Source organism: Oryx dammah, unplaced genomic scaffold, assembly GCF_014754425.2.
Source record: "Oryx dammah isolate SB20612 unplaced genomic scaffold, SCBI_Odam_1.1 HiC_scaffold_25, whole genome shotgun sequence".
In the NCBI taxonomy this organism is placed as follows: Eukaryota; Metazoa; Chordata; class Mammalia; order Artiodactyla; family Bovidae; genus Oryx; species Oryx dammah.
Window position 1 is genome coordinate 54,018,190 of NW_024070209.1, and position 13,659 is coordinate 54,031,848.

At 39.2% G+C, this 13,659-nt stretch overlaps 1 protein-coding gene across 2 annotated transcripts in view; it reads right to left on the minus strand.

Annotated features, from left to right (window-relative positions):
* Nucleotides 1-608: 608 nt before the first annotated feature.
* LOC120851300 (catenin alpha-2) overlaps nucleotides 609-13,659 on the minus strand; it is a 1,370,085-nt gene continuing 1,357,034 nt past the window's right edge. Inside the window, exons 19-20 of one of the 2 annotated variants that reach the window (XM_040223987.1) lie at nucleotides 4,555-4,671; nucleotides 609-1,795 (exon numbers count right to left, since the gene is read on the minus strand). In XM_040223987.1, coding sequence (XP_040079921.1) covers nucleotides 1,508-1,795; nucleotides 4,555-4,671 — 405 coding nt within the window. In that variant the 3' untranslated portion in view covers nucleotides 609-1,507. The remainder of the gene's footprint in view (nucleotides 1,796-4,554; nucleotides 4,672-13,659) is intronic. The other variant, XM_040223986.1, reaches the window with a different exon arrangement.

Genomic DNA, 13,659 nt, shown 5'->3' on the forward strand with positions numbered 1-13,659 from the left:
ATAGGTGTCCTTGCCTCCCAATATGTTGTTACTACATTGCTAAGAAATAAAATGTTTTACCAGAAGTCTTCTAGAGACATACTATAACTCGCTAACCTGTAGAGATCATTAAAACGGGAGGAATTTCAAGAACTCAGATGAATATGTTTTTTCCCCCTCACTCCTCAAGCCATAGCTGAAAGATTACAGCCCACTCTTTCTTAGTAGTGAGAGAACGGCCCTCTTTCTGTAGTTGAGATAAAAATATTTTGAAATGAATAAAATATTTTAAAATTAATGGACCTCTCTATAATTTTTTTCTTGATTCAATTTCTTCTGAGAACACATTAAGTTTCATAAGTTTAGCCCAGGGCTAAACATGGCCCAGAAAATTCTAACACATGATTTTCTCATTAGATTCACTTTGAAAGCGAATAGAAACCACATGGAAAAACACACAGAAAAATAAATTCCTGGACTATAAAGATGATCCAGAGTTTTCTTTACATGTCACTTACCTACTCTTACACCCAATTTCTAAAATAACAAAGTATTTTTAATCCGTTTTCAAGAAGATGCTCTAATCTTCTATAAGCATGCATTCAAAGGAGGAAAACATTCTTCAGATGTCAAGATTAAATGTGTTTATTTCGAGTTAGTGGATACAGTGGTATTTTAGATACCAGCACTCCAAGCTACACCTATGTATTTGCCTCTAAACCTTCACACGTTGTCAGTTTCCATTCCTCTAACATTCCATCATTGGGCTTCCTAATTTCTAGCAAAGTCATAGTTCAGTTTTTTTTTTTTTTAAAGTAAGAACAAGATGATCACCGCATTGTGCTTCCAGTGCCCCCAGAAGGATTATAATTCTTTTAAACAAAGGTTTATTGTTTTCAGTAAAGGGGGAAATTGATAACAAGAGCACTAGTAATGGCACGACTAGAAGAGAAAGAACAGAATACAGATTAAAAGAAATATTTTAGGCTGGATGAGTTAGTTTCTCCTTAGTAAAAACTCCACATAATATTATGGACATGATGTCAAAGTTAAATTGTTCAATTTGTGGGCCACACACTTAAGCGTATTGGCTAGTACATTTTTGCACTTAAACAGAAGCAATACAAGCTTTATGTTCTACCATTACACTTCCAGTTTGTCACTTATTAATATACCTGCCAACCTAATGATTCTTGCATGCATTAGAGTTTGCTTTTGTAGAGTTAATTTTATTTTCCCCATCCCTCCCACTCCCGTAAACACTGCAATGTGAACTCTGCCCAATTTTATGAGAATGTTGCAAAGGACAGCTCTGTGCCACCTCGGGACAGGAATTTCCTGTCTCCTCCCCAGGCTAGAGACAGATCAGTGGTATTGATCACATCTCATCTTACATGCAAACAGACACTGTTCCTTATTTTCCCCATGCCAGAGGCATATGAGTCAGCAGGTATGCATACAAAAATGGAATTAAAAAGGAAAAAAAAAGAAAAAGAAAGAAAACGCTTTCTTGTTAAAGCCTATCGTCCTAAAAGGAATCCATTGCTTTGAATTCACTTAAAGCCTGTACAGGCGAAATGTGTTTCTTCTGAGAACCTCGTCTCACTCGTGTCTGGAATTCTTCAGGCTTTTCTCTCTTCACAAGGGGCTTCTTCTCTGGTGCCTTCATCTTCCAGGATACGACAGGTGAGTTGACAGCTGCTGTCCCATAGACCTTCTGGTATTTTGTTGAGGCCACATACGATGCTTTCACCGTAAGGACAACAGCATTCATCAGGTTTTTAGCTGCCTGGATGAGTGACGTGGCACTGTCCAGCTAGAGTAGAAGAATGAGATAAAAATGGGTTAGTCAAGGCCCAGCATTCAGAAGATGGAGGTGCAATTTCACAGTCAAAACAAAGTTGTGTCTGTGCAGGTATACAGTATTTCCATAAAGGAGCAGATTATTACATGATAAAGTGAATAGGTTAAAAAACAGTCACCTGTCTTCTATTCCTAATCCCACCATAAGAAGGAGAAAAAAAGGGGATATTTGATGATACACAATTTTCTAAAATCTCAATACCTCTAAAGACAAAACTTTTTTTTAATCACGTAAGAATTCCAACATAACAGAAATTTTCCAAAGTGGAACACCTAATGTTATTACATTAGGCTGACTGGTAATGATAACAATTACTTGAATGTTTGAAAAGCATTTGGCAGGCACTGAAGAATAAAAAGTTATAAGGGTTTTCCATCTCAGTTGTATGGTCCTCCCAGTGAAAGTGTCTATTTATAAATAATTTCTCCACCCTGACCTCTGGATTGATAGGGATGCAGGCAGCTAGGCAGAAGAATATATCCATGGATACACTGACTTTTCAATTAGATGTCTGATATTCTACAGTATCTGTCTGACTTTTCCCAGGTCTTAAATGTACCTCATATAAAAATATCAACAATTGTGTTAGGTGTGTTTAGGTCAGAGAGCACTCAATAAGACCCCCCTATTCATGTACTAAATGAAATATTGTTTTTTTAAAGAAGTGCCAAATGCTATTTTAAGAACTTTTCCCCACTCAACTCTCACAATGCTATGATGTAGGTATTACTGTCATTGCCATCATATGGTGAGAGATCTAGTGCACGCAGAGATCTAGTAATTTTCACAAGTTTACACAGCTTAAGTGATAAGGTCCTTCAAGACTGTACTACTGTGCCATACTGCCACCCTATTGGGTAGGATGACTTTAAAATTGTTAAGACAAGTCGCAGCTTAGAGCAGCATAGGTGTGGAAATTCATATCCAGACTCTAAGGCCAGGGATTTTTCAAGTTACCTCTTTTCTGCTTTTCACCAGTTAGGCAGCATGTTACATACTTCATACTAGACCATTTAATATCTGTTTCAAACTCCTAGACCACAAAAGCTGAAAAAGTTCAAAACTGCATTTCCCAGACTCCCATTCAGTCAGGACTGTATGTGTCACCCAGTGACAGGAAAGAATTAACAGCTGGACTATAAATATTACTCCAGCTTCAGGGATGCCTGAATGTAATCGGCTCTTCAAACTTATAGTATCAGTTAAGGAAATGTATCCCATTGCAGCTAAATGAGGAATTCAAGGCTGTTGCTAAGGAATGTGCTCCTAGTTGCTGAGGCTGTTCACTGTATAACTTGTAATCAATGACTGTAGCTACATCAGAGAATGGGAATGAGGCATACGACCTTCTGGGTGTGAGGAATTAACAGTGTTTATGCCCAGTGACCCCAAACACTGTGACTCCCCAGGTGATATGACCTGCATTCACTTAACTTGTCATTTCCTGTGAACCAAGCAAGTCTCAAGTAGTGACTGGGGACATCAGATGTTACATCTAAGGGCTCTATTATGTTGTCCTGGCTACTATCTGTTTTACATCCTGTATTAAAGCTAAATAAACATATTCTGAACTTAAAAAATTCTATGAGAAATAAACTCAATTCTTCTACCACAAAAAGCTTATAAAATCAGGTCATTGGAGAAAACAACAGAAGGAGCTTTTTAAGTATGAATTTCTTCCAATGCCATAAAATTAAGGCTTCACCATACACACACACTCATACATACACACATAAATTAAACGTCAGTATTACACTGACTCCACAATAATATAGAGAAGCAGAGATTTGTAGATTAGAGCCATGACTCAAGGAATATATAATTTACTGCTTTGCAAATGAAATCAACCAAATGGATAGAGTAATTACTTACATTACCAATTCTATTACACTGTATAAGATGTCCATACACCAAAATAACCATTTAACCAATAATGTTTACTTTATACAGCATACATTTCTAAAGTCAGATAAGGAAAAGAAAATTCTAGATTATTCACATTAATAGGAGGGAAGCCAAGCACAGATTAGTGCAGTGATGTTCTAAGTATGGTCTCTGAACCAGCAGTATCAGCATCATCTGGGAACCTTTCCAAAATGCAATCTCTCAGGCCAACCCCCAAATTTCTGAATAAAAAACTGGTAATCCAGGAGATTCTGATTCATGCCAAAGGTTGAGAACCGCTGTATTAATGAAACCCAAAGACTATCTCAAGGCCTGTTTCATCCAGTGATTTCAAGACTTTCACCATCCACAAGTTTGGTAACATTGCAGCTCGTTAACTGATTGAATTTCGCTTTTTCATCTTTCCAATGATACTTTCAGGTAGGAATATAAATAATGAAGAAAAGAGATAAGATAGCAACATGCTGGGACAATTAGGAGATCAATCATGGTTTCTTTAGAGCTAGATACAATACCCCTCAGCCAATTGACAGTTCCCCGTAAGTCTGTCAGGTTTCAAAAATGAGCAATATTCATTCACAAAGTTAGTTGATTCTACTGTGGGCTATGAGTGAAGAGAGGGTAGAATGATATTAATACATCAGGGACAGTTGTGTTGATTTGATTTGGAGCAACAGAATTAGTAGAAGTAGAATAAGACAAAGTATGTCTATTGTATTTTAAATTGTATTTCCCCAGAAAAGCAAATCTTGGGAGAACTGAGGAAGTCCAAAGAGAAGAATTACAAGTAATCTGGAGATTTTTACCACAGATTCCATTTTCAGATAGATGGTGTCTAATTCTGCAGCAAAAATATGATAGCCTCTTTCTTCTTCAGAACCCCTTTGTTCTCCCAGCCTGATGCACGAATCCTGTGAATAAACCTAACACATTGGTTGAGAGTGAGATGATTCTGAATGATTGAGCCAATGATTTTGTTCAAACCACCTGTAGCGGAGGTACTAAACTTCTGGCAAGGCAAAACGAGGAGGTGAGGTCCAGCTAAGCCTGAGAAAATACATTCCAAGGTAGTAAGGCCAATCCAAAATCAATGCAAAATTTGACTTTTTCTTAAAAATTGAATTCCCTAAGGCTAAATTTTACCATTTGCCCTTTACCCACCATAATGATTTAGATCATTTTCAGCACCATCATAATTTGTTTTATTTAAAAATGGGTTTGCTTTATACTTGTCCAAAACAGCGTTGAGACCTGGTTTCCAAGTGGAACATTTTGTTAAAAATTCAGTTTCTAAAGAAAATACCTTAGAAACCATAAAGCTACATTTCAAGATAATATTTAAATAGAAGGTTTATGAAAACATTTCACATAACTGCATTCTATTTCATAATGTATACTGTAACTAAGGCATTTTCAAACAAAACATGTTAATGAATATGTGTAAACGAAGTTCTCATAATAATAACCAACATTGATTGAATGTTTACAAGTTGCTTGGCATTGCTTCAGTCCTTTTAGTTAATTTGCATGACTCAAGAGTCAAAGGAGAAGGCAATGGCAACCCACTCCAGTACTCTTGCCTGGAAAATCCCCTGGACGGAGGTAGGCTGCAGTTCAAGGGGTCACTGGGAGTTAGACATGACTGAGCGACTTCACTTTCACTTTTCACTTTCATGTATTAGAGAAGGAAATGGCAACCCACTCCAGTATTCTTGACTGGAGAATCCCAGGGATGGAGGAGCCTGGTGGGCTGCCGTCTGTGGGGTCACACAGAGTCGTACACAACTGAAGTGACTTAGCAGCAGCAGCAGCAGAGTCAAAAATCCTTCAGATAGAGACCTCTACAACACCTTTTACAGATGAAGAAAGGAAAACTTAGGGAGGTGAGGTAAGGTAAATTGTTCCTGTTCAGTTCAGTTCAGTCGCTCAGTTGTGTCCAGCTCTTTGTGACCCCATGAACCGTAACACGCCAGGCCTCCCTGTCCATCACTGACTCCTGGAGTCCACCCAAACTTATGTCCACTGAGTCAGTGATGCCATCCAACCATCTCATCTTCTGTCATCCCCTTCTCCTCCTGCCCTCAACCTTTCCCAGAATCAAGGTCTTTTCAAATGAGTCAGCTGTTCACATCAGGTGGCCAAAGTATTGGAGTTTCAGCTTCAACATCAGTCCCTCCTATGAACACCCAGGACTGATCTCCTTTAGGATGGACTGGTTGGATCTCCTTGCAGTCCAAGGGACTCTCAAGAGTCTTCTCCTATACCACAGTTCAAAAGCATCAATTCTTCAGCACTCAGCTTTCTTTATAGACCAACTCTTACATCTATACATGACTACTGGAAAAACCATAGCCTTGACTAGACGGACCTTTGTTGACAAAGTAATGTCTCTGCTTTTAAATATGCTGTCTAGGTTGGTCATAACTTTCCTTCCAAGGAGTAAGCGTCTTAATTTCATGGCTGCAATCACCATCTGCAGTGATTTTGGAGCCCTCCAAAATAAAGTCAGCCACTGTTTCCACTGTTTCCCCATCTATTTGCCATGAAGTGGTGGGACCAGATACCATGAATCGGCAAAGTAGGAATTAGGGCCCGTACTATCCTTTTCTCACCAAAGCCGAACAACTGAATCACTATACTGCATTACTTCCCTTAAGCCTCACTCAGTTTCTGGGATCTTGTTTTTCAGTCACAACCTATCATTCAAAATGAACAAATCTCAATTATTAACTCTGTCTGGGCATCCTATGGGCTTCCGAGGTGGCTCAGTGGTAAAGAATCTACCTGCCAGTGCAGGAGATGCAAGAGAGGTGGGTTCAATCCCTGGGTCTGGAAGATCTCCTGGAGCAGGAAATGGCAACTCACTCTAGTATTCTTGCCTGGAAAGTTCCATGGACAGAGGAGTCTGGTGAGCAACAGTCCACGGGGTCACAAAAGAGTCAGACATGACTGATCACACACGAACAGGGAATCCTATAAACATGACTGAGTCTAGTGAGAGCTTCTATCTCCTGCTCTGTGATTTTTGGTCTTATCCTCAGAGCCTGGATTCTTTATAACTTTATCTCTGGGTGTTGGATGTGCAGCATCCGTGCATGCTAAGTCGCTTCAGTCCTATCTGTCTCTTTAAGACCCTATAGACTGTAGTCCGGCAGGCTCCTCTGTGCATGGGATTCTTTGAGATAATACTGGAGCACATTGCTATACCCTCCTCCAGGGGCTCTTCCTGATCCAGGGATGGAACCCATATCTCTTGCATGGAACCCACATCTCTCTTTACCTCTGAGTCACTGGGGAAGCTTTCGGGTGTGCTACTGCCCAGTAATCCTTCCTGGCCCTTTGGCTGTTCTCCTGGCTTGGATTCACCATAATGGCAGCAATGTCTGGGGTCTGAGCCCTGCAGATTTGTCTTGTACTTGCTCAGTTTCTCTGAAGCATGTTCAATCTATGGCAGTAATGACTGGCTCTACACTCAGGGTGGGGCTCAGCAACTCTGATGGGTGTTCTAAGCCTTTAACTGGGCTGGTCTTCCTAGCTTAATAAGTCTCAAAGGTACCCTAGTCATTCCTCAAGCTGGCTTACATATATACTGACTAGACTCATCTACAGAAAGATACTTGTATATTTTCCTGCTCAAAGGCCTTTCTACTTCTTTGAGTATGCACATGCCCATTTGTACTCTCTCATGTTGGATTCTTTGCAACCCCATGGACTATAGCCCACCAGGCTCCTCTGTCCATAGGATTCTCCAGGCAAGAATATTCGAGTGGGTTGCCATTTCCTCCTCTAAGCGATCTTCCTGACCCAGGGATCAAACCTGCATCTCCTGTGTTTCCTGCATTGTAGGCAGATTCTCTACCACTTGAGCCATTGGGGAAGTCCTAAAATTCTTCAATCAAGTCTAAGACAAGTGGCTACTTAATTAAAAATAATAATAATAGCTTACATTTAGCATATGTGACCCTGAGTCATTCTCTGGACTAGCTTCTCAAGTTTCCCTTCTCTCACCCAATCTCATTATGATAGAGGAAATACTATTGTGTTCAACTGGAACTTAGAAGGGCCATACAGCTTGTCCTGTATCATGATGGTAGTAAGTGGTAAAGCCAAGATTCAATCCCAGAAAGCCTAATTTCAGAGTCCCTGCTCTATCCATTGCTTCATGCTGTTTTCTCAGTTTTGTGATAGCAGACAAATCCACAGTCCTAAATTTCATCAAACTGTGCTAGACTAAGTCTCCCTACTCCATCCCATAGGTGTCTGTTGTCCCTAACCACAGAAATTAGGCTTCTTCTAATTCTGTCACTATTCTTTTTAAAATATCAAAGTACTATTTTAAAAAGGCAACAGATGTTTGCTCACATCTTGTTCTGTTACAGTCCATGAAAAGCAAATAGGGGTGGGAGAACTGTTTTACAGTCATTTTTATAGGGTTTTTCTGGCTCTTTTCTGCCTCTCTTACCACTCTATTCTTCTTCACCTCATTTAACACCTAATAGACATCTTTTTCCCTGCATTTTCTTATTTTGTGTTTTGAATAGGGAGAAATACTAGGGGGAAGAATTTCCTGAATTATGATTCTTCCATTAATCAATATTTGTGCTAATTTCTCATGTCAAAGCTGAAGATTGTTGTGAAAAGTGCTTATAATGAATCTTTAAAGTTTAGAAGATCATCTGGAGATTTCTGAAACCCCATGTCCTTAAGTTTTATGCTATTCCATTAACATGGGGTTAATATTGCAAGAGGTGCTCAGTTTCAGCAGAAACAGAATTTGACACAAACGTGACTGCAAGACTCAAATCACACATGAGGGTGCAACTACATTCTTGAAACACTAATTATCATTTACTCTTTACCCTACATCCATCTACTTACACATTTATTCATCCAAGGATTTCTTCACAATAGATACCTATTGTAACTATGTTGTGTCAAAATATTAAACCAAAAGTTTTAATTTTTGTTCAGTTTCTAAGTCAAGTCCAACTCTTTGTGATTCCCATGAAGTTTTAATGCTCTATTGTATATCCTTTAGTTGGATGTGAGGTGCTAAAATCCCAGAAAATAGAGGGATCTACCTTGAATCAGATAAGGATAGGGTAGGAAAATAAAGCTTACTGGTGGACATGATGTCTAAACTCACTTTGATGGACTGAACAGAACATTGTTGGTGCCTAGATGGTTAAGAATGCTGAAGAAGGACAATTTTAAATGTCATACAGATGGGTATATATGGATGAATTCATCCAGGTGATATTAATAGAAACAAGAGGGATGCTGCAGTGCTCAACTGTAGAGTTTAACTTTGGACAAATGAAATAGTGTGTGTGCTATAAGTAAGCGGAGTGAGTTATCAGAGGGAGAGCTGAAATTATGTGAGTGAAATTCAAGAAAACCATGTTTTGTTTATATCGGTTTTCCCAGTTCTACATACTCTAAGTATACAACTTATGTCAATTTCTGATTTCTTCTTCCCTTCACATTCCTTATTTAGTGTTTCTACAGAGAGACATGATAGAATGTGGAATGAAATATTAAATCCATATTCTGCCCTCAGGTCAAAAAGCCCAATGAATCTACTAAAAATTTTTTCAGCATTATACCTCTACTATCAAAATCAATATTCTTTTAATAATCTAAGACATAACATCATCAAGAAATATCTTAACTATTCCCTTGACAGACAAGGCTACTTTTGATTCTGTTAAGTAATTAGCAATCCCTCACCCTTGACAATGGTGAACTTTCTGGGACTAACCAGCAATAAAACAAAATGCAGTTTAGATTTAACAGCTGGTTTAAAAAACAAAACAACCCACCCTCCCACCAATGACATTGAGAAAAGTGCAAAATAATGTGAAAGAGATGGAGAGAAATGCCTTGGATTAACCACATATGACACAGTGAACATCTTAGGATGTTAATTTGTGAGGATCGGACATATAATTACAGAAGAGAATTAGAGTTTCACTATGTTCTACATTAATCCATTTAAAATATGCATGTAGAGATAGAAATACAACCTGGAAATGAATCTATTTTCTAAAAAGCTGATTATCTATTACCACAAAATAATGAATCAGAAATGGCAATTCATGCAAATCCCAAGTACAAAACAATCTGTCCTTGCATTAAAAATAATACAAATGTCATGGGACTACTGGCTAAGTTAAATTGAACAAAATAAACCAAATCATTTTGAAGGTGATTTTGAAATATAAAAACCAAGGAATGATTACCCCAAAAAGCTTAGGAGAGCCTGGGAGAAGAGACCCAGCCCCTTTTGGGCCTAGGCTATTTTAATTTTCTCAACTCAGAACTGATGGCACTGATGACTTTCAAAATGTTAAAATGGGGAGAGTCCATTTTAGCCCCTTGCAAGATCTTTTAATGGAACTACTTTAGTGTTTAACATATAAGAACAAGAAGTATTTTAATGGGGCTATACTATACATATTCAAGGCCAAACTTCCCATCCCAGTTTGGATGGGAAGAAGTTGTGATGGAAGAACTTATAATAAATTGAAAGTAAATACCTTGAGAAAACTAGAATCTCTCTACTGTAGCTGGTCATTTATTTATATTTAAACAGTTATCTCTCCAAAAGGAGTCACAAATTGCTTTCAGGAAGGAAAAAAAAAAAAAAACAGAGGTTTTGCTACAAGTCAGCTTTGCCGTTAATGAATGGGAGGTTAGAAAACCAGAGCATTGCAGCCTATTATCCGCCAAGAAGAACATTTCATGTTTAAAAAATCCATGAGGCTTTGAAGAGATATTTGATCTCCTCCGAAACTGTGATACATTTGAAATACCTTGAAATATCTGCCTACTTTTTCCAGAGTCTATATCAATAACACTTTTTAAAAATGGTAGCAAGTCCAGGGTAATAAATAACTGAAGCAAACAAAGACATGGTGAAAATTGCATCTTTCCCCCTTCATGGATATTTCCATGCTTGCAAAAAAGTTGATTTCTGTGTGGATAGCCCTCATTTCAGTGCCCAAGCCCACTCACTCTTCCTCATCAAACATCAACAATGAAATAAACTAGCAAAGCCAAATTCTTTCCTGTTAAGCTAGTGACAGTGGTGAACAGGCTGCTGCTGCTGCTGCTAAGTCGCTTCAGTCGTGTCTGACTCTGGGCTCCCATAGACGGCAGCCCAACAGGCTCCCCTGTCCCTGGGATTCTCCAGGCAAGAACACTGGAGTGGGTTGCCATTTCCTTCTCCAATGCATGAAAGTGAAAAGTGAAAGTGAAGTCGCTCAGTCGTGCCCGACTCTTAGCAACCCCATGGACTGCAGCCTACCAGGCTCCTCCGCCCATGGGATTTTCCAGGCAAGAGTACTGGAGTGGGGTGCCACTGCTTTCTCTGAGTGGTGAACATAGAGGGCAGCAATTTGCTATTAACCCCTAGGTGTTCATGGCAGGCATTATTAATCAATCATGGCACTTTGCTCCCTCAGAATCTGCTCAGTGGCATGGAAAACAAAATTTCTTCTCCTTCTCCAAGAGGTCATATTTTGACAGATGTCAAAAACAACTTGATACAGTTTAGAACACAGTACATAATCTACTATATATCTCTACTTCTATATTTAAATTTTTTTAATACTTTCTGCATTTGTTACTACTACTCCTATCACAGACAAGTATTTTTATCTAAATGGTGCAGCACTTAATCTTTATTTTTCCCTGTAGTTAAATTTCAGGGAGAAATTGAATATTGTACTGACATCATAGGGTTTTAGTAGCTCAGTCATGTCTGACTCTTTGGGACCCCATGGACTGTAGTCTGCTAGGCTCCTCAGTCCATGGAATTCTCCAGGCAGGAATACTGGAGGGGGTTGCCATTTCTTTCTCCTGGGGATCATCCCGACCCAGGGACGAAACCCACACCTCCTGCATTACAGGCAGATTCTTTACTGTCTGACCCACATTTGACAGACATCATAGCATGATTTGCTAATTAATGAAATCATTAAATAGAAGACATAGTATGAACGGAAGTGCAAAGCATTGGAGAGAGGGTGATTTAAATCAAGTGATTAAAAATTAGCTGAGTATATTAACAAGTATAATGTCTGAGGTGCAAATGGCCATCACAGGTATCTGTGATTACTGTTAAAGAGAAAATAAGCTGCATTAAATCTATTAATATTAGAACATGCACCAATCCTTGATAACAGAGTGAAAATACTGTAGTTTAACTCCTAAAGAGTTAGTTTCATTGCAAGGATGTTCCCAGTTGATTACAAGATTTTGAAGTCTTACAATTTTAAGTAGTGGATCAGTCACAACAGAAAGAAGGACAAGAGGTTCACTATTTTTTTCTGCACAGTTTCCTTGAGTGCTGCCAGGGAGGCAGCTGGTGCTCTACCAAGGCTGAGGCCAGTTAGGAAATCTGTATGAAATGGCTCAAGATGAATTGGCAAAGACCTTAGCAGAAAAGCCTTGCAGTCTCAGCCAGGCTAAGAAAAAAATCTCCAGTGTTGCTGAGAAATTTACCAATTGGCTCTCAGGTAACCTTCCCAACTGGACATATTTGTGTTTTCCTTTCCAATTCATTTCAATAGGTAGTAGCTCTTCCTAGTCAGCTAGTCTACTGATTAACTCTCTTCATTTGCATTTTTTCAATTATAGGTAAGTAAACCTTGGGGACTCCCATGAAGGCTTAATTACAGTCAACAAATTTCCTAAATATGGCACAGAGCCATTTTTTTCCCTCACCATTAAAGGCAGAAAAGTTTTTGCTCAACCCCAAGCAAGGCATTCTTGCTAACCTTGGAATCCAAAGAGAAATGGGAGTATTGGGATGTGTTAACCCTTGGAAAATTATAAACAGGTATCTCTACTCCTCCAGGTTGTCTTCATCTCATTGTTTTATATTTCTTTTTTGTTTTCCCTATATATTAGGATCTCTTGGCCCAGAGGTCTTCTCTGGGTTGCATTCTCAGAACAATAGAAGCATAGGAAATATATCCAACAAGAGAAGATGTGTTAGTGGATATGTTAATGGATATATACAAGGTAGCTTCTCTAGTGTGGGACTCTGTGCAAATGGACTGTAGCCCTCCAGGCTCCTCGGTCCATGGGGATATTCCAGGCAAGAATACTGGAGTGGGTTGCCATGCCCTGCTCTGGGTGATCTTCCCCAACCAGGGACTGGATGTGTCTCCTGCAGCTCCTGCATTTCAGGCAGATTCTTTACCATACACACACACACACACACACACACACACACACACACACGAGAGAGAGAGATATCCCTGGCCCGGGAGACAATCTTTATATCACATAAATAAACCATGCATTGATTGTTGATCTTGTCATCTCTGATCTTGTCTTCACCATCTAAGGTTCAGACCTTTAAAGGGCTAAAGCTTCTTTTAGACTTCCTTGTAGGACAGCCAGCCAGCAGAAGATCACTACCTTTGATCCCTTTATTTCCTCCATTCTGCCTCCCTAAGCTGCATTATCATTATTGAGAGGCAAATTTAACACAAGCCAGTGTCCAAGAATCCAAGAGAGATACATCTTCACACAATGGATCACAAAGAGCCACCAAGGAAACCAGTACTCTCAGATGTGCTGAACTTGTATGGCTGTGATAGGTCTCTTGTAAAGTGATGAAAGCAATCTTACAAAATGGCCCTTAGGAGCCAGCATGCAATGTGCAACTACTAAGTGAAGAATAGGTCAAGAGTAAGGACCACAGTTTCGATGCTGGTTGATGGAGGACTGTGCTGGGAACTGAGTAAACTGGAAGTCTGGATGATTCATCTCCTTCCAGTCACTCCCCTCCACATTCCAATCACTAGCAACTATATCATGTGGCATTATTCATATGTTGGGGAAACTAAACTCCCATCCAGCCAATGCCTCTCTCCTCATTGGGTATGTGGAATCTG